Source organism: Ambystoma mexicanum, chromosome 1p (assembly GCF_040938575.1).
Source record: "Ambystoma mexicanum isolate Mex_15411 chromosome 1p, UKY_AmexF1_1, whole genome shotgun sequence".
Lineage (NCBI taxonomy): Eukaryota > Metazoa > Chordata > Amphibia > Caudata > Ambystomatidae > Ambystoma > Ambystoma mexicanum.
In genome coordinates this window covers 1,166,411,908-1,166,432,608 of record NC_090921.1, presented here as the reverse complement: position 1 = coordinate 1,166,432,608, position 20,701 = coordinate 1,166,411,908, and the positions used below count along the sequence as shown (strand labels likewise).

At 47.1% G+C, this 20,701-nt stretch overlaps 1 protein-coding gene across 4 annotated transcripts in view; it reads right to left on the bottom strand.

Moving 5' to 3' along the window:
- KMT2B (lysine methyltransferase 2B) overlaps positions 1-20,701 on the bottom strand; it is a 1,990,704-nt gene that overhangs the window by 1,263,425 nt on the left and 706,578 nt on the right. For all 4 annotated transcript variants that reach the window (XM_069604859.1, XM_069604860.1, XM_069604861.1 and 1 more), the window contains 2 exons: positions 1,403-1,549; positions 987-1,082 (listed from right to left, as the gene is read on the bottom strand). In XM_069604859.1, coding sequence (XP_069460960.1) covers positions 987-1,082; positions 1,403-1,549 — 243 coding nt within the window. The remainder of the gene's footprint in view (positions 1-986; positions 1,083-1,402; positions 1,550-20,701) is intronic.

Genomic DNA, 20,701 nt, shown 5'->3' with positions numbered 1-20,701 from the left:
TCCTGATTGGCGGTTCTGCATCGCTTTCGAAAATAGACATTTCCCCCTCCTCTACTTCGGAGTCTTCCACTACCGCAAATGCCTCATCCCGTTTTTACAATTGCATCGCGTACAGTTCCCAGTGCTCGGTTGTGCACCCTCTCTTAGCCTTAAAAAATGTGCAAACCTGGCACTTATCCTCCCCGTCATCCCTTCGCAATAGACTATTGCACACCTGAGGCGCATCAATCCAGGGAAATTTGTGTTAAGAGGGCTGGCAGAATTTGAACAATGTATTCTCTAGCAGGCCCGCAGCAAGTGTGGTTGCCAAGAATGTTAGGGATCGTGGCATTCAAATATGCCAGTTTCATGTGAAGCAGTGTGATTATTGATACAATTTAAATCCATGTGTTTGCTTCCAATGCAATGGTGGAAAAGAAAAAGAAATCTGATGACACCCTTTTTTAATTCAAAAACAAGACAGGATTTATTACTCTGCAGCAATCACTGGACGTCAGGAAATGCATAGCATGTGAATCGAAGAAGATTCACTAGCCACAGAAATACATATACATACATAATTGGGGCTCTCAACTGGAGATCACACACACACACACTTTACATATCCATGGCTTGCTCCCTGGCAGGCACAGTGCCAGCTGAGCAGCAGACTGCTGCAGGCTGACCTTGCCTTACTGCTAGTCGCTGAATATCAAACTCGAGGCCCTTACACCAGAACTGCAACATTCAGTCTCACACAAGCAGCCCCACCACTGAAATTCGGACCACAGGAACTTATGCAAACTTATGACTTTTACAAGACATACAATAAAGGACTATGTGCACTCCAGCTATCCAACAATTTGGGCATATGTAAAATCCTCAGCTGATATTACTTTGTCTGAAAGACTTTAACTACTTAATTTTGGTTTTGTTTGGTAAAATAAAACTCTTTAAATAACCTCCTTTGCAAAAAAACTGCCAAAGCCAAAAGAATGCAGACTTACCCAACCCTTTACTTTTCTGAAGGGCTTTGTGGGGTAGTTCGGACCAAGGCAGTCCAGATGATAGCAATTTCGACATCTCTCGCATTCCAACAGTTGCTGAGAAAACATTTTTTAAATAAAGCTTAATGCAAATAGAACAAGTTCCAAGGATAGAGCAAACAAACTGCAGCAACTCTACTTGACATGAGAACAGGTGCTCAGAACAATTATCAACTATTTCGACACCTGCAATATGTGAGACCATTTCAATAACAGTCGCCTCATTGCTACTTACATATTCACTCCAGTATTAGGCTAAAACTAAAATGGGAGAGAAATGCTCTGGGGGTCCGCATACTCTTACATATGAAGGATACAAGGGGATAATTCCTATAACCCCACAGTAAACTACAGCCCTAAAGGTGATTTGCTCTTACCTTGGACGCTTTTCCCTTCAGGCCACACACATGACAGAACTTGCACCGGCGGCAGCACCAGCTCTCTTCTTGTTCAGGGAGTGGCCGCTCAGTCTCCTCCAGGCAGAACTGGTGGAAAGGCTCACAGCACACCTGACAGTAGATCATCTAATGAAGGACAAAAACTGGGTAACCGAATCCTTAAATAAAATGCACATGCATGTGAAACTTTGTAAAAACTTCATTTGCAAAGCGTACAATGGCAGGTGTTAGAATGCAGTAGAAAATAAATGTTCCCATTACTTTCTGCGGGACCACCACCATATCTAGGGACTGTAATCCAGCCGATGTTCCATATTTAGATCTATTTTGTAGCTCTTCTAGGTAGGCACCTTATGGACAGTAGTGATGGGTATTTTTCAAGGTTCTATGTTAAATGATCAAAGCTGAAAAGAATGAGTCAATATTGCAGAGCGGAAAGATTTGCAGCGTGAAAAAGTCAAATCCCGGCTTTCGGGATCGAAAGAACATAACGCATGTATGCAGTAAAGCATTCGATAAATAATCTTAGTGGTTTGGTGGTTTCATTTTCTTAAATCATGCACATAATCACGCTAGAACAGTGGTCCAGCATACATGGCGTCAAGGGTTTGCATTTAATGACCACTTCCATGTTTAAGCAGGTTTGTATACACCTTCACTCCTCTGCAAACTCTCCCAGCAGTTTACAGAAAGGGGCAGGTGGCTGTCCAATCAGGACAGCCAGACCTGCAGTGGGAACTGGTTCCATTCAGGCACTCTGGCAGACAAAGGAGAGGGGGAGTGTTCAATTCCTCCCATGCTTCCTGCCTTCCCGACACAGGAACCTAGGCAGGGACACCCCAGGGTTCCCGCCAAAGACAAAGCTCCCATTCAGTCCCCTCCCCACCCAGAATAGTTGAAGAGCTAACAAAGAACAACCATTCAAGAAATGGCGAAAAATTAAAAGAGCCTCCATGTTAGAACATAGGTGACCCTTTTGTGCAAAACAGAGTGTGAATACAGTCAGCGGTAGAAAACAGCACAAATGTTGGTAGAACACGTCCACTGCCGCCAGCCATTACTATACGGTTGACACTGACCAAAAGTCACATGAGAAGAGAGAAGGGGGATACTAGGTATCCCTTTAGCACTCCACATAAGGTGTGTGCCAATCTCTCATAGGTTAATGTTTTAGGGAGGATACAAAGTATCCCTCCATCCTTAAGAACAGTCATTTTTAAGGAGTCAGCGAATACCAGAGGAGAACACAATGGGTTCCAGGCAACACTGTGCGTAGGGTGCTGTGTGCTGCAAAGGTTTAACAGATGCCCTTGATATGGAGGAAAGCAGACTCCTTAAGATAAGGTAATACAAAAAGAACAATGTTACCACAAAGTCAGAGCCCCCAAGAATGAATGCGGGGAAAAAGGCTCCCCTCATTCAGGATAGAAAAAAAGGTCCAGAAGTCAAGCAAAAAGTGCTGGGTGCCTCACTGGGAGAGGGGAAATGAGCATAAAACAGATAACTCTCCCGAACACAGCGGCAGGATTCCTTCCAGTCGTGGTTGAAGAAGCTTCCCAGGGATAGGATCCCTTGCGGTTTGGAGGCTGACCATCGCAGGCAAGGTAACTTCTACCAAAAGCTGGCGACAACTAAAGTTCCCGGTTCATACGTGGAACGGCAACCCTTCAAGCCAGGTAGCCCATGAGAGCTGGTCAGTCCACCGGGTGGTCCAGGGACACCTCTGGAGGCTCAAGACAGCTGGATCCTCGAGAAGGCATTGAGACTAGTCGGTCCCACTAGTCAAAGGGCTGTAGCACTGCTCAGGGTTTTAGGAGATCAGGTCGTTAAACAGGGCTTCAGCAGGCCAGACGCAGGAATGGATTCCAGGCCTCTTCAGGATTTTCAGTAGGCTATTCATCTACAATGAATTCTTGGCTGCAACTCTGATCTGAAGCAATGGCTGCAGGAGGAGGAGTCTTATCCAAAACCAAGCCTGGAAGCAACTGCAAGCCCACCAATGGTAAGGATCTTTGTTAGGCAAGATTGTATGCAGTACCCTTTGGGTGCACTACAACCCTAAGAGCCTGGCAATAGGAACCCAACCTTTGGTATAAGTCTGTACTACACAAGTTGGTAGCATGTTGAGCAGCCAGGCTCATCTCAAGAGGGGTCAATGTGATCTGTAGGGGAGTTAGAGATTCACAGTGACAAATATTCAAATAAATTCTTACACACAAGGTTTCTTGATTAGACAATCATACATTTAACAGTCAGTTAGGGTAAGCCTTCTTCAGAAGGGGGCAATATAATGCAACACAAAAACACTTCAAAATACACACACCTAATATTTCTAAATCAGTAAGTACCCTTTTGGGATGGCACACAGACACTTCCTACACCCTCAGGTGACATTAGGAATTAGGACACTGTCGACATTAATATACCACTGTTTGCATTTATGTGGATGTAATGTTCCTCCCACTAACTCAACCTCCCCTCCTCTTTCAGAGCCGCCAGAGCGCCAGGGGACCACTCTGGTGGTGATAGTGCGCGGAACAAATGTCCTTTAACATTGCCTCCCAGGCTCTTTGCAATGCCCTTGCCTCTCACTTCATTTCAAAAACCCAGGACATCCTGTCCACCTTCTCCACCCACACTCCTCCTCTTCCCTCTCCATTTGTGCTTGCTGACACTCCTTTAGCCACCCTCCCACCATCCTTCTTGTCCTTTCCTCTTTTCACCCCTGACGAGGTTGCTAGACAAGTCCGATCTATGAAAGCCTCTTCAAAACAGGTTCATCCCTGTTCCTCTAAAACCATCAAGGACCACATTGACACCCTCACTCCAGCCCTAAATGATTTTTGCAACTACTCCTTTGCCTCTGGATCCTTCCCCTCCCCTCTGAAGCACTCCTTTGTGCATCCTCTTAAGAAACCCACAGCTGATCCTTCTTGTCCAGCTAACTATCGCCCAATTTCCATTACTCCCTTTTTTGGCAAACTCCTGGAAAAGTTGGCCATCTCTCAGCTTAACCTTCATTCCAATTCTGTTGGCTGTCTCCATGACCACCGGTCTGGCTTCAGAGCTGCCAGAAGCACGGAAACTGCTCTCCTAAACATCCGTGAAGATCTGCTCACCAACCTTGACTCTAAAATTCCCTCTGTCCTCATCCTCCTTGATATCTCTTCTGCCTTCGACACGGTCAACCATACCATCCTGCTCAACTGTCTCAGTGAAAACCTGGGTATCACTGATCAGGCTCTGGCCTGGCTGACCCCTTTCCTCTCAGATGATCGACCCTCCCAGGTCCAACTTGGGTCCTTCCTTTCATCTAGCTTTCTCTCTACCTGTGGTGTTCCCCAGGGGTCTAACCTCTCGCCCTGGCTTTTCAACCAATACCTGGCAACTCTAGCCCACTGCATTGCCATTTTCTGCTCAAATTTCAAGTGCTACGCTGACGACAACTCATTTTCAAGCTGCCCTCTGCCACCTCCCCCCCTTCTCTCATCTCTGATTGCCTAACTGCCATTCAAGATTGGTGTGCCGCCAATGATCTTTGTCTGAATGCCAGCAAGACAGATCCTCCTCATCGGCACACCTTCACCATCCTTTCCCCTCACTCTCTGGCCGGCCTCCCTTGGCCGCCCTCCTACCCCCACCTACGAGGCTATGAATCCTGGGGTCATCTTTGACTCCACCCTTTGCTTCTCCGCCCACATCTCTGAGGTCTCTAAAAAGTCAAATTTCCGACTGCACCTCCTCAGAGGTACTCTGCTTTTCCTCTCCTTCCCCCATAAGCTCATGGTATCTCAAGCTCTGGTTCTCTCTAGCTTGGACTATTTTAACAGCCTCTTTCTAAATCTACCTGCCTCTACTCTCCGCCCTCTGCAACTAATCCAGAACAGGACTGCGAGACTCGTCCTTGGCCTCAAGCCCTGGGATCGTATCTCTCCAGCTCTGAAATCTCTCTACTGGCTCCCAGTGGATGCAAGGATTAAATTCAAAACCCTCTGCATTGTCCACAAGGCTTTCTGGGGCCTGGGTCCAAAATACCTTCAGCTATCCCTCCGCAAACACCTCCCCCCTCTCGAGCTCTTCGCTCCTCTACCTCCAACTCACTTAGGGTCAGTCGTTTTTCTAAGAAACGAGCTGGGGGTAGATCTCTGTCTTCGGCAGGGGCCTCCCTCTGGAACAGCCTCCCTGCCACTCTAAAACTTGAGGAAAACCATCTCCGGTTCCGGAAGCACCTCAAGACCTGCCTCTTTTCTTCTGCCTTCGCTCCTCCTCTCCCCTGCTGATCTGTTCTTTGGCACCGTGCAACTGGCCACCCTCTGTCTTTTGGGCCCAGGTACCTGCTCATCCTGCCACCCTCCAGCACTGCCTCCGGACCACCTCTTGCACTGGGCTCTGTCCCCATACAGCGCCCCCTTTTTCTTCCTGCACTTATCAGACCTACCCTGTCTGCTGCCTTAAACCTAGCACTTGCAAATTGCTGGCTGCATTACCATTGTTTTTTGCCTTTATTATTTATTGTTATTTATCTGTTTCTCCTCTGCTTCGCACTTTCCACCTCTCCCCCCTTCCATGCACTTTTCCCCTCCCCCTCTCCCATGCACTTGCGCGTTCTCAATGTCACAGGGCCTAGTAAGATCGCTGTTTTGTTCTCCCCTGTTCCCCTGTTCCCCTGCCTTGTCGCACTCTGAAACACTTGTGTACGAGCGCGATAGAAATAAAATATCAATCAAAAAACATTAACATTTAGAATCAGACTTATCAAAGAAAAAGGTTATTTGAACAGAAAAAGAGATCACACAAATATTCTGAAGCAGGTAAGTACTTTTGGTAACCCCCCAATGCAAACTTATTTAATCCCTTCCTGGAAGGAATACAAAACACAATGTCGGAGTGAAGAAGAGTCATTCAGGGAGCGAAGCTAAGCCAAAGTCAATTGGGCAAAAGTCGAGGTGAGCTGAAGCACTTCAAGGTGAGTAAACGTCTTGCACAATGTTTTAGAAGTCTTTGTAGAAAAGAAGAAATCTAAGCAGGTCCACATGCTGTATAGGCGAGTGAAGTAAGAAGCTGTCAGCAACTCTACAGAGCAACCACAACAAGTCTCACCGACAGTGAACAAGTAGAGTTACACAACAAGAGGTAAGTTCACTTGGACTGTACAGTACCTTTAGGTCTAAGAAAAGTGCAGAAGATGGCTTCTGTTCCTGTGCAGCTCTGCAGATCCTGGTGTTCCTGGGCCTCAGTCGTGGGGACAAGAGGGAGGCCGTCTGGGGACTCTTGCACTGCAATGGGACGTCATCGACCGCAACCTGCCATCTTCAAACAAGTGGCACTTGGGTGTTTCAGAGCCTCGCGTCTAGCGCAAATATCAACAATGCGGTTCCTGGCTGTCGACATGGACGTTCCTTGCATCTGGGGTCCAGCACTCTGTTGAGGTGGCTCAGGCACTTCACTCCTGCCTCCTGGGAGTCCGGATCTTCCTGGAACTCTTGGCTGGCTGAAAAGCAACGCACACAATCTGGTATTCCTCTCCCTGGTTATTCGGTTCCAGCAGCAACTGCAGTGGAATTTCAACTAGCTCAGAGAGGATGTCCAGGTGGCTTACTTTGTAGTGGATTGGTCCCAGCAACTCAAGGGGAGAAGTCGTCCTTGCAGGGCTACTCTAGTCAAAACGAATTTGGAGTTTCAGCACAGCAGCAGGGTTTCACCAGACAAACCAACGGTCCAGGAGTTACAGAAGGAGTCCTCTTCAAGTAGTTCTTCGGATTCCTTTGTCCATTGGTTGAATCTGCCTTCCAAGCCAAAAAGCCTCACCTTTTATGCACGTTTCTCCCATTCGTTGCAGCCTAGCTGTCAGTTACCCATCAGGGTGTTTTTTCTTGCCGGATAGCCAGCAGCCAATCACCTAAGAATGCATTCCTGTCTCCTAGGAGACTAAGCCCGGAGTTTCGGGCACCTCACTGGCTTCCTGCCCCCACCAGACACCCTGGAGCCAGAGGCGGGCTTCACTCGTGAATCCCACCAAATGCAAATCGAACAATGGGACCAAACCTGGTTTGGCGCGCAGAGTAAATTTCAAGAAGGACCTTTCCACAAAGAAATGGCGAAATAAGACCAGGGCCTTTTTGACACAAATGGCACCCATGGGTGCTTTACTGCAGCTGCAAACGCAGCCCGCGGTAAATGCACACCACGGTAGTTAAAAGGTAAACCACTGCCACCATCATCGAGGAAAGGGCAACATAAAAATGTTACATGAGAAACTAGAGAAAAGTGATGCTAAATAACCCCTCCAGCACCCTATTGTAAAATAGTGTGTGCTGGGTCTAGAAAGTTACATTGTAAGTGAAGTCAATTTCACTTCACTGCTCCTGGAAACAGTAGTTTATCCAAGAGAAGGTATTTAAACCTTGGGGAATGTAAAAGACTTCCCTGTACCACTGCAATAAAGGTGCTGTGTGACAATGTTAACAGATGATGCCTATCGAGTTTGTCAAACTCCACAGCCAAAAGAAAAACACAGATCAAAATCGCATTACAATACATGAGAGAGTGGGAAAAAAGGCTCTCTCTCTCCAGGCAAGAATATTAAGTCCTGGGGGTCTCTAAGGGAGAGAGGAATTTACACATTTCTGAGAATTCTCCCTTAAAATCTGCACCCTTCAACAACCCAGTAGCTGTTCAATCAGGTACAACTATTGATTTTACTCATGCCCCACACTCACTGGAACCATGGATGTGGAATGGGACCGGACAGTCCACCCCCTTCCTGTACCACACAGCCACACACAAAGCAGCACTAGCCCATGAAAGCAGCCGCTTTCCCAGGCAAGTGCATGACCTTAAATGGGATTTCCTGGATTGTCAAGGCAGGAAGAAGGCCAAACTCCGGAATGACCAAAGAATATGCAAAAATCTCATGGCAAAGCCATCTTAGGGCACAAGTCATATTTAGTAGCCATACAGGGAAAACACAAACATGCACACTAGAGATAATGCAAGCATTGTAAACATGTAACTGCTGCCATCAGAGCTTGTATTTAGGCACACACAAAAGTAACCAGAAATATCAAGCATAAAAAGCTACGGTGATGCAAAAGTATCCCCAGTGCAGTGAATTGCAAGATGCTATGTGCAATGTTAAAAAGTCACAAACGTGTAAAAGAGAATATGGAAACAGTTGCCCAGTTCTGATAGTCTGAAGGACTGATCAGTTTCCCCATAACAAATTAGAAAAAGATAATTGAATCTGAAGGATTTAATTCACTTCAAAAAGTCAGAGCAGGTTTAAAAAAAAAAAGCAATAAGATTGGGGGTCCATAGGAACTAGAGAGGTAAAGTTGCCAAAAGAGAAATCTTACATAACGAGGTGTGCGCGTGCGTGAGAGAGAATGAAACAGTGAAGAAAAAAGCATTTTTGTGTATTATGTGAGGGTGTTGTGTGTATGAATGTATGTGTGCAAGGGAAGGTGTGTGTGTTTAAGTAGGTGTGTGTTTAAGTGCGTGTATGAGTGAAAGATGAATACAGAGAATGACAGAGCAAAGGGCTACATACGACAGTGAGATTCAATGATAGATGGGAAATGAAGGATAACAGGGCGAGAGAAAGAGCAAGGGTAAGAGAAACAGTGAGAAAAAGGGAGACTGGGAGAGAGAAAGAGAAACAGTGAAAGCATGAAAGGGAGTCAGAAATGGAGTTGAGGGGAAGAGAAAGACAAGGAGGAGAAAGAGGATGAGATGGTGCAAGACAGTAACACAGTCTGTGACACGCAAAGAGGGAGTGAGATCAAGAGAATTGGGACAGAATGTTAGGGAGAATTCTCAGAAATGTGTTAATCCCCTCACACCTTAGAGACCCCAGCTCTTTTGCTGAACTTTGGGACTTTGTACTTTTAATTTGATGTATTCTCTGTGTTTCTTTTGACTTTGGAATCTGACAAACTCCATAGGCATCATCTTTGCATTGTGTCACACAGCACCTTCAGTGCAGTGGCACAGGGATGTCTCTTTGATTTCCCAAAGGTTTAAATACCTGCTCTTGGTAAAACTACCATTTCCAAGAGCAGTGAAGTGAAATTGACTACTTACCATTGTAACTTTCAAGACCCAGCACACACTATCTTACCATGGGAAGCTGAAGGGGTTACTTTGTATCCCCTTTGTCTAGCTTCTCATGTAACATTTTTATGTTACGCTTCCTACAACGAATGGCTGGTGGCAGTGGTTTACTTTCTACTACCATTATGTTTTTTTACCGCAGGCTGCGCTCGGAGCCACGGTAAGGCACCCAATGGGTGCCCATTTTTTCAAAATGACCCCGGTCGTCTTTTTTGGCCATTTTTTGTCGGGAAGGTCCTTCTTGAGATTTACTCAGCACACCAAATCAGGTTTGGTCCCTTTGTTCATTTTGTCTTTGGCAGGATTCATGAGTGAAGCCCACCTCTGGCTCCAGTATGTCTGGCAAGGGCATTAAGTGAGGGAGGTGCTCGAAACTCCCTGTGCTTAATCCCCTTGATTACAAGAATGCACCCAAAGGGGATTGGCCGGCTGGCTGTCCGGCAAGGACAGCCACCCTGCTGGGTGACTGACAGCCAGGCTGGAATGAATGGGAGAAACCTGCATAAAAGGCAAGGTTTTTTGGCTTGGAAGGCAGAGTTGACCACTGGACGAAGGAATCCAAAGAAGAACTTGGAAGCAACGCCTGCTGCAACTCCTGGATCGTTGGTTTGCCCGGTGAAGCCCTGCTGCTGTGCTGAATCTCCGAATTCGCCTAGACTAAAGAAGCTCTGCAAGGACGACTTCTGCCTTTGAGTTGGGGGGGCCAATCTACTCCAAAGTAGGCCCATCTGGACATCCTCTCGAAGCAGGTTGCATTTCCACTGCTGCTGCTGGAACCGAAGAGCCAGGGAGAGGAACACCAGATTGTGTGCTTTGCTTTTAAGTCAGACCCGAGCACTAGGAAGATCCTCCGGACTTAACTGTTGCAGGACTGACCAAGCCTGAGCCACCTCAACAGAGTGCTGGATCCCAGATGCAAGGAAAGTCTACAGTGGTATCTGAGAACCATGGTGTTGCCATTTGCTGTCAGACGCAAGGAGCTGAAACACAGAAGAACCGCTGAATTGAAGTTTGCCCATTGCTGCCACTGACCTTCCCATTGCAGAGCAGGAGTCCCGACGCCCTCCCTCTTGTCCCCACAACTGAGGCTCAGGAATAACAGGATCTGCAGAGCTGCCCAGGAACAGACACCAGCTGAAATCACTTCTTCTAACCAGAAGTACTGTAAAGTCTAAGAACTTACCTCTTGCTGTGTAGCGTTACTTGCTCTCAGTTGAGACCGGTCTTTGTTATTTGCAGAGTTGCTAAAGCTTTACCCCTCACAAGCCTCTCAGCTTGTGGTGCTTCAAGTGTTCCATGTCCTACAAACATTTCTACAAACATTGTTCAAGACTTTTTACCTGCCTGCAAAAGAAGATCTTCCGATCCCCTTGACATTGTGCAATTAACATTGGCTGTCCTGGCTCCCTGACAGACTCCTCTTTGCCTCTGACTTTGTGTGTTGGCCTTTCCTCCAGGAAAGGCCAAAATTACCTTGCTTTGGAAGGTGTTAAAAAGTACTTACCCGTTTATGAATTATTTGTTAACCTTTGTTTTATTCCTCTATTCTATCTTTCAAACTCAGTATTGCTCTAAATTTACCAGTGATAAATCAATGTCCACAGTATCCTAGCTCTTTAAGTCACCTGAGGGTGTAGGAAGTGTGTGTGCCATCCCCAATGGGTGTCATGTGATTTAGAGAAACTAAGTGCGTTTTTGAAGTATATCTAAGTTTCATATGTTTTGCTCCCTTTCAGAGAAGGCTTATATAACTGACTGAAATAAAAATAATTGTTTTATCAAGAAACCTTGAGTATAAGTGTTTATTTGAATAACTGTACTCTGAAACTCGGTCACAACATTACTGCTCACATTGACCCCTCTTGAGATGAGCCTGGCTGCTCAGCCACACTACCAACCTGTGTAGTTCAGACGTATACCAAAGGCTGGGTCCCTATTGCCAGGCGGTCCGGTTTATTGTAGTGCACCCAAAGGGTACTGCATACAATCTTGCCTAACAGACGGGAGAGACAGCTATAGTGAGACGGGACAAAACACAGGAGTGGACTGGGAGGCCACCAGCAGCCGAGGCAGAAAGGGACTCCAGCTTCTTCGAAAGATTTTCAACTACATCTCTGCACAAACAATTGTGAACGCATCTGTGCTCATGAGTGTTAGTAAGGTTTTTCTGAAGTAAGGGCTTAGTAAAACCATACAACAGACAGTATAAAACTCCACTCTTAGTACAAGGCTGTACCATCTGAGTATATGGTAGCGTAGACAGAGCAGCCAGGCATATTTTAGGAGGGAGAGAGGGTTGTAGGAAGGTACAAAGAACTTGTAGTATACCAAGGGTTCAACAGAAACACTTACAACCTGAGGTTTTATAAAAAAATGACATGCATTATTCACCGTAATCTTATTTCCGATGACGATCTGCTTAGATTCACATGCTGGGCATATAGTCCGACATCTTTTGGTAATCACTGACTTTTGGATCTTTTTTTTTGAAAGATCAAAAGCATGGCCGTAACTAGCACTATCCCCGACGTGTAGTGTACCCAAAATTACTAAGGTATCGAGGTCCCAGTGGTGGGGTTTTTTCTGCCGTGAAGGAGCCTTCTAGTCTGCGTGAGTGATTACAGAAGAGAGAAGGTGTAGGAAGTGTATGCTCCTACTACAAGAAGGCAGGGAGGGTGGGCGCATTTGAATTTAAGCAGATACAACCATCAGAAGAACAAGTTACTTACCAACTGTAACGTTCTTCCGACAGGATGTTCCTCCCACGTATTCCTCATTTTATGATAACTCGTTGTCCCCAGCTTTGCTGCTTCGGAAAAAAATGTTCTCTCCGGAGAGGGCGCTGTGCTGGAGGTCGTGGCGTCGATTGTCTCTCGACGGACTCCGTACTCTGTCGACGTTCCCGATGGTATAAATAGCTTGAGCCGCGCCCATTGCTGCAGTTCTGTTTTTTCGATGAAACATATAGGAGGAACACCCAGGCGTGCCCCATAACTGATGCACTCATCGTGAGAGGAAAGTGTAAGAAAACGTAAACTGTACTGTGGGGTAGGATGGGAGGGTCGATGAGGAATACGTGGGAGGAACATCCAGTTGAAAGAACGTTACAGTAAGTAACTTGTTCTTCGAATGGATTGTGTCCTCCCACGTATTCATCATTTTATGGTAGACTCCCATAGCAGTGACAATTTTGGAGGCGGGAGTACTAGTTTTAGTTTTCGTGAACAGAATGCACAACTGCCTTGGCAAAGAATCCCTCATTGGAGGAGGCAGTATCCAAGGAGTAATGCTTGACAAAAGTATGCATTGTTTTCCAAGTTGCAGCTGCACAATATCTGCTGCCGGGACTCCCCTCTTTAGAGCCGCAGAAGTAGCCATTCCCCTTGTAAAATGGGCTTGAAGCCCATCTGGTGGGTCTTTTCCCGCTAATCTGTAGCATTCAATTATGGCTAAAATGATCCAGCGGGATATGGTCTGTTTTGTTACAGATAAGCCTAGTTTATGACCAGTATAACCCACAAATAGTTGGTCATCTTGTCTCAATTTAGACATCCTTGAGCTGTAAAAACTAAGAGCCCTCTTGGGATCTAGTCCGTGCAGTCTCTCCTCTTCCTTGCCCAAATGAGGAGGAGGATAAAAAGTTGGTAGTACTATTTTTTGTGACAAATGGAAGTCCAAAACTACCTTTGGTAACAATGAAGGTTTAACTTTAAGGACTACCTTATCCTTATAAAAAATAGTATATGGTGGTTTGCATGAGAGAGCCTGAAGTTCACTAACCCTGCAGGCTGATGATAGGGCCACAAGAAGGACAGACAGTTTTTAGTGTTAAAAGCCTCAATGGACATGAGTGCAGAGGCTCAAAAGGTATGCAAGTCAAGAATTTTAATACTAAATTTAAGTCCCAAGTTGGGACATGAAAAGGTACTGGAGGGTATACGTTAGTAAGTCCTTTTACGAATTGAATTATTAGTGGTATTTTGAAATATGAAAGCTCTTCCGAGGTGCGCTTGAAAATGGACAGCGCAGCAAGGTATCCTTTGATTGTTCTTATCTGGAGCCCCAGATTGGCTAGATGTAATAGAAAAGAGAGCACTACTGGGGTGCCACATTGAAAAGGGTCCACATCCTTATCTTTGCACCAGTTACTAAACCTGTTCCAGCGACCGATACAAAGATTTTGTTGCTGGCCTTCTGGCCGAAAGCAAGACTTCCATTACGTCACCCGGAAGATCCCAATCCTTGTATCTCAACCTCTCAGAAACTATGCGTGAAGGTTGAGTATCTTGACCTCTGGATGGAGAACCCGACTTTCCTCTTGCGAGAGAAGATCCCCTTTTTGCGGAAGACGTATTGGAGGGCAGATGGACATGTCTAGAAGGTCCGGGTACCACGTCGTCCTGGCCCAATCCGGGGCAATTAGGATCATGGTTTTCCTGAACTTTCTCAACCTCCTGATTACTTGAGGAATCACGGGGACAGGGGGAAACGCGTACAGCAGTGGAAACTTCCACTCCACTACAAATGCGTCTCCCAGAGCACCTCTTTGAGGAAATTCCCTTGAGCAGTACTGATCGCACTTCCGGTTGATCGCGGTGGTGAACAGATCCACTTGAGGGGTTCCCCAAAGGGCGAAGATCTCCAGAAGGACTTCCTGAGCCAGCTCCCACTCGTGAGAGACTATGCTCTGCCTGCTCAGAGCGTCTGCGCCGTGTTCTTCTCTCCAGCTAGGTGAATTGTAGATAGAGCGACTCCTTCTCGTGTTGCCCAGAACCATAGCTGCATTGCCTTTCTGCACAGTGGTAGTGACCCTACTCCTCCTCTTTTGTTGAGGTAGTACATGGCCACCGTGTTGCCCGTCATTATCAGGACATTCTTTCTCTGTACAGAGGGCAGAAAGACCTTCAGCGCTAGTCCGATTGCCCTCAGCTCCAAAAGGTTGATGTGTAGTTTGGACTCTGATGGAGACCAATGACCGCTGATGGTCAGATCGTTGGTGTGTGCTCCCCACCCTGAGAGTGAGGCGTCCGTCACTACTGTTATCTCCTGCCATGGTTGCCAAAAAGACTCTCCCTTGAGAATGTTGTCGTTGCAAGCCCACCATGGAAGATCCTGAACAACTGCGCTTGGGACTTGCAGAAAATCCAACATATTCCCTGAGACCTGGGACCACTGAGTTCTGAGTGCCCATTGAAGGGATCTCATTCTCAACCTGGCCTCTGGCACTGGGAAAATGCAGGATGCCATGAGGCCGAGCAACCTGAGAAAATCGAAGGCCGGTAGACGTAGGGCATTCTGGAATTTTGCTACCATCCGCTGGATGTGGAGAGCTCTCACTTCGGGAGGAGAGGCTTTTTCCGAGGAAGTGTCCAAGACTGCTCCGATAAACTGGAGCTTCTGGGATTCTATCAAGTGGGACTTCTTGAAATTGAGGGAGAAGCCCAATTTGTGGAGGAAGTGGCAGGTGATCGAAATATGTTCCTGAGCTTGTTCTGGAGAACTTGCTCCGATCAACCAGTCGTCCAGGTAGGGATATATGTGAATACCTCCTCTCCTGAGACTTGCTGCCACAACCGCCAACAGTTCGGTGAAAACCCTCGGGGCAGAGGTGAACCCGAATGGCAGAACTCGAAACTAATGAGAATTGCCAATCGCAAACCTCAGGTACTCTGTGCTTTGGATGGATTGGCACATGAAAGTAAGCATCCTGAAGGTTCAATGATACCAACCAATCTTGGAGTTGGAGAGCCTGAAGGATCTGAGAAAGTCACCATCTTGAACTTGTCCTTCCTGAGGAACTTGTTCAAGTTTCTCAAGTCCAAGATGGGTCTCAGTCCTCTGTCCTTTTTTGGAATGAGAAAATATGGGGAGTACCAACCCCTGTTCCTCTCCGCTAAAGGTACCAGTTCTATGGCACCTTTCTCTAGCAGGGTTAAATTTCCTGCAACAGGAGCGGATCTGGAATTTTGACGGAGTTGGCTCCCAGTGGGTGATTCTGAGGCCTTTTTAGAAAGGGGAGACAGTAACCTTGGGCTACTGTTTCCAGTGCCCAAGCATCAGAGGTAATGCCCCGCCATTCCTTCAGATGCTGAGAGATCCTGCCTCGCACTGGTGTTTTGTGCAACAAGGTCTCACAGGGATTTGGAGGCGGCTGCAGGAGGGGCCGAGGGTACAGATGCTGCTCCTGAGGCTGATTTTGCACCTCTTCCTCGTGCTCCACGAGGGAGGTTTCTTTTGCCCCTTTGAGAAGCCTGTCCACTTCTTCTACCAAAAGAGGAGTAGTATCGAAAAGAACGACCCCTACAGGAAGATGAGCCGGAATAGGGTTTTAGAGGCTGGCGCATAGAGGCGCTAAGCGATTTAGCTGCCGCTTTCGAGGTCTAAAGTTTTTCTAGGCTTTCATCAGCCTTGCTGCCAAACAGCCTCGAGCCATCAAATGGCATGTTAAGGAGTCTGGCTTGCACATCTGGTGCAAACCCCGACTTCCTCAACCACGCAAATCTGCGTAGCACAACGCTTGCAGCCATGGACCTGCTGATACTATCAGCAGTATCCAGTCCAGACTGGAGACATTCCCCCATTGCCTCCTTCCCGTCTTTGACTATATTCAGGAAGCCTTCCCTTTCCTTGCCTTCCGGAATATGATCAGCCGCCGCCGAAATACAGTCCCACAGGGTATGGGTAAACCTGGCCAGGGTACAGGTGACATTTGTCGATTTAAGGGCCATACTGCCTGACGTGAAAACTTTACGTGCACATGCGTCAACTTTTTTTATCCCCTCTATCTAGAGGAATAGTGGGATATGCAGTTTGTTTTGATGTAGATACTGCCTGAATGACTAGACTTTCTGGAGTCGGATGCCTATTTAAGTATTCAGGATCTGTTCCAGCTGGTCTATATTTTTTGAGAAAAGTGCTATCTGCAGCAGCAATACTCTCAGGTCTATCCCAGTTTTTCTCCACCGTCCTTTGAAGGGCCCTGTGAAAGGGGAGAACTGGATCTTTTTGAGGCCCTCTGACAATTATATCCATCATGTCATCCTGTTAAAAAACGGGTGAAGTGTTACCCCAACCCATTTATTTTATTACTCTGGTCATAAGACCCCTGTACCCAGCATCTGCATGCTCTGCAGGATCAGGTCCGGCAAACTACATTCTGCCAGTGGAATTGACACCTCCCCAGAATTAGAGTATCACTCAGGTCTCATTCTAGATTCCTGGTCAATAAGTTCCTCAGGAACTTGCTTTGTGCCATAATAAACTGCAAAAGGAGTAACTACGTCTTCTTCTGAGCCAGATTCCTCATAAATTGAGGACATGGACTTAGTCTGACCTGGGCAAAAGAGTGAATCTCCTTTCTTCTTCTACCATACGCGTCGAAGGGATTGACAAATTCTTCAAAGTTGTCGAAGGAGTCTTCGATGACTTTGAAGATGACTTCGACACAGGCGTCGAGGATGTTTTTGGTTTCGGTGCCGAAATGGTCGACGCCGTCGATGAAGTCGAAGCCTTTGACGACTTGTGGTTTTTGTATGGCACCGGAGAAGTGCTCGACTCTCAAAGAGTCTTCGACGGCTTGGCGTTGACTCGAGTTTTTTTAGTATCCTCGGCACTACTGGTTTTTACCTTGGTAGTCTTAGAGTTCCGTTTGTCGTCCAATGGCGCGACCTTAGGGGTATGGCTTTTTCGAGGTTCTTGTGAGGGGGTCAGGCCGCGTTCTCGAAAACCTCCATCTTTTTACGGAATTCTTAGAATCCGATTTTGTCGGACTTCAAATTTCTTCGGTCGACTGAAGATGATGATGATGATGAGGGAGATATATGTCTCCTCTTCATTTTTTTAGATTATGACGAAGTGTCTCGATCCACTCCTAGATCGACATCTCTTGGAGTGCCTATGGCGATGCGATTCCTTCGAATCAGTCGCTTTCTTAGGTTTTTTAGACATACCCTTCTTAGAGGCTTCCCTCCCCACCGACAGTTTACCTCTCCTCTCACGAAGAGCTTTCTCGGTCATGGATTGGCAGGAGCCGCAGTCGTCGGTTCAGTGACTGGAACCGAGACACCAGAGACAAATCCGGTGGGGATCCGTGATCGACATTTTATATCCACAATCTACACACTTCTTGAACCCAGTCTTGAGTGTCGAAGGAGTTGAAGATGACATTTTCTTCACAGAAAATCTGAAGCGCGCCGTTCTCGGTAGCGAAGCGATCGGAAAAACGGAACTGAAGCAATAGGCACGGCTCGAGCTATTTATACCATCGGTGACGTCGACAGAGTACAGAGTCCGTCGAGGGACAATCGTTGCCACGACCTCGAGCACAGCGCTCTGCCAAGAGAATTTTTTTTCCCGAAGCAGCGAAGCTGGGGACAACGACTTATCATAAGATGAGGAATACGTGAGAGGACACAATCCATTTGAAATATAATTACGGTGAGTAATGCATGTCTTCCGATGCTTGTGGATCTGCTTAGAATAACATGCTGTGCACAGACGAGCGAGCAATACCCAGAGATGGCGGTGGGAAGTGTGAAGGAACAGTAGCAAAGATGTCTTGGCACAGCTTGCCCCACCTGAGAATCAGACCTAGAGTTTGCATCTAGGCAGTAGTGTTGTGTAAAAGTGTGTACAGAACTCCAGGTTGTTGCTTTGCAAATGGAATCTAGAGGAACATTTTCAATGAATGCTAAGGTAGACCTTTTGCCCAGAGTCAAGTGAGCTCTAGGCGTGAGGGGTAGATCTCTCTTGGAAAGAATAACAGTGTTATGCAGTTTGCGATCCACCTGGAAATATTTGATTACCCAGCTGCCACAGAAACATTTTTTCTTAGTGGTTTTGGTTTTTCCAAACAGTAAATCACTGCTCTCCTCACATCTAGTGAGTGTGCGGAGGGTCCTTTCTGCCATCTTAGTGGGGTTTTGGAAGAAAGTGGGCAGCTCGATGGACTGGTTCACATAGAACTTTGAGATGAATTTGGGCGCAAAGAGTGGGTGTGCGCAAAAACCCCCTTGTCCTTGTGAATCATAACGAAAGGGTCCTCAACTGAAATGGCCTGCAGTTCACCAACTCTCCTTATAGAGGTAATGACCACTAGGAAGGTAGTCTTGTAGTGGAGTGCCTTAAGGCTAGCCTTGTGCATTGGTTCAAAGGGAGGTCCCATTAGTCTGATGAGGACAACATCAAGATCCCATCTAGGCGCTGGGTTGTAGATAGGGAGGTGAGATTTTTTTATGCCCCCCTCCCCCCTATATGCTAGGTTAGGTAATTTGTAAAGCGCCAAAGCCCTTAAGTGTTCCCTGCATAAAGGCTTTAAGGACAGGAATCTTCCACCACGAAACTTGCTCTTGGACGTGGTGTACGTGGAAAGAGTGGCTAAGTGGACCTTTAGAGAATTGAAAACCAGTCCTGAATTTAACAGGCGTGTTAGGTAAAGGACAATGTCTTTAGGAGAGCAATCAATAGGATTGACACCCTTGGTATTACACCAGGTAACAAAGCGCTTCCATCTACTGGAGTAGCAATGTCTGGTTTCTGTGTCTCCCTGAGCATGTCCAGGCATCTCTGAGGGAGTTGAAGGTATCCAAACTATGACTTCAGGAGCCAGGTTGCTAAGTTGAGTGCTTGGGGGCATGGAGGTAGTGTCAGTCCCTGATCTTGGGACAGCATGCTCTATGGGCATGGCAGCTTCCTGGGAGGGGAGACTGACATTGCCATGAGATGGGAGAACCAAGGCTGGCAGGCCCACATAGGGGCCACCAGGATCATCTTGACTTGGTCCTGGTACATCATGTGCACTATTCTGTTGAGAAGGGGAATCGGGGGGTGGGGGTCAGGCAAATCTCAAGGACCATGTTATCCAGAGACCGTTCCCCTCGGAGCGGTTGTGAGGCTATTTGGAGGTGTAGCCTGGGCATTGGGCATTTTGCAGAGTGAAGAACAAGTCGATCTCTGGGAAGCCCCATTCGCCAAAGACGTGGAGTAAAATGTCCTCTAGTAGCCACCACTTGTGTTCTACGGGTAGGGGGAAGTCTCTGCCGAGTAAGTCTGCCAGAAGATTGAGTTCTCCTGGAACATGCTGTGAGAGGAGGAACACTGATTGAGTGCCCACTTCAAGATGTTCTGGGACAGTCTGGATAGCCCCAGAGAGTGAGTGCCCACCTGTTTGTTCAGGTAGTACATGGCTGCGGTGCTGTCCGTGAGGATCATAACTGTCTTCCCCTGGAGATGTGCCTGGAAAGTCTTCAGAGCTTTGAACACTTAGCAGTTCCAATTGGTTGATGTGGTTGGACGCTACTGAAGGGGACCATATGCCATCTGTTGAAGGAGCTGAGCCCCCGACCCCGACAGATGTGTCTGTGGTAAGAGTGGCTTCTACTGCAAGGGTGGTGAAGGTTTTTCCCTACAGAAGGTTTTCCCTAGACCACCACTGCAGAGACTGAATGAGGGCTGTCGAGACAACCACTAGATCATCCCATTGGCCTCTGGCCTGACACCATTGGCTCAAGAGCCACCCTTTTATGGGGCACATGCGCTGACGAGCGTGAGGAACTAGGAAGACGCAGGAAGCCACCATCCCCAGCAGCCGCATGGCCTTGCGTACAGTTACCCGATAACTGGCTACATAGAGAGGGATCTGGAACAGCATGTTTTTCACCCTCTCGGAAGGGAAGACAAACCACTCTTCTGTCCGAATCAGTGCCCCCAGAAACTGTGATTTGGCTGGGCGTCAAGCTGGATTCCTTCTCCATGGAGAAACCTAGCTCAAAGAGAAGATCCACTGTCTTCTGGGTGTTCGCTAGGCATGTTCCATACGTATGAGTCAGTCGTTGAGGTAGGGATAGCCAGGGATGGACTGCCTGCGCAGGTAGGCCGACACTACCGCCAGTACCTTTGTGAACATTCTTGGGGCTGAGGCAATGCCAAAGGGTAGAACCTTGAACTGATAGTCGGTGTCCTCTATCATGCACCCAAGGTACTTTCTGTGCGCTGGCAACATTGAAATATGAAAGTTTGCATCTTTCATGTCCAATGTGGCCATGTAATCCCCCTGCTGCAGCAGTGGGATTACCTCCTGAAGTGTTGTCATACTGAATTTGGGGTTTGACATACTTGTTCGTAAGGCGCAGTTTTAAAACACGGCGCATAGTGAGATCTTTTTGGTAC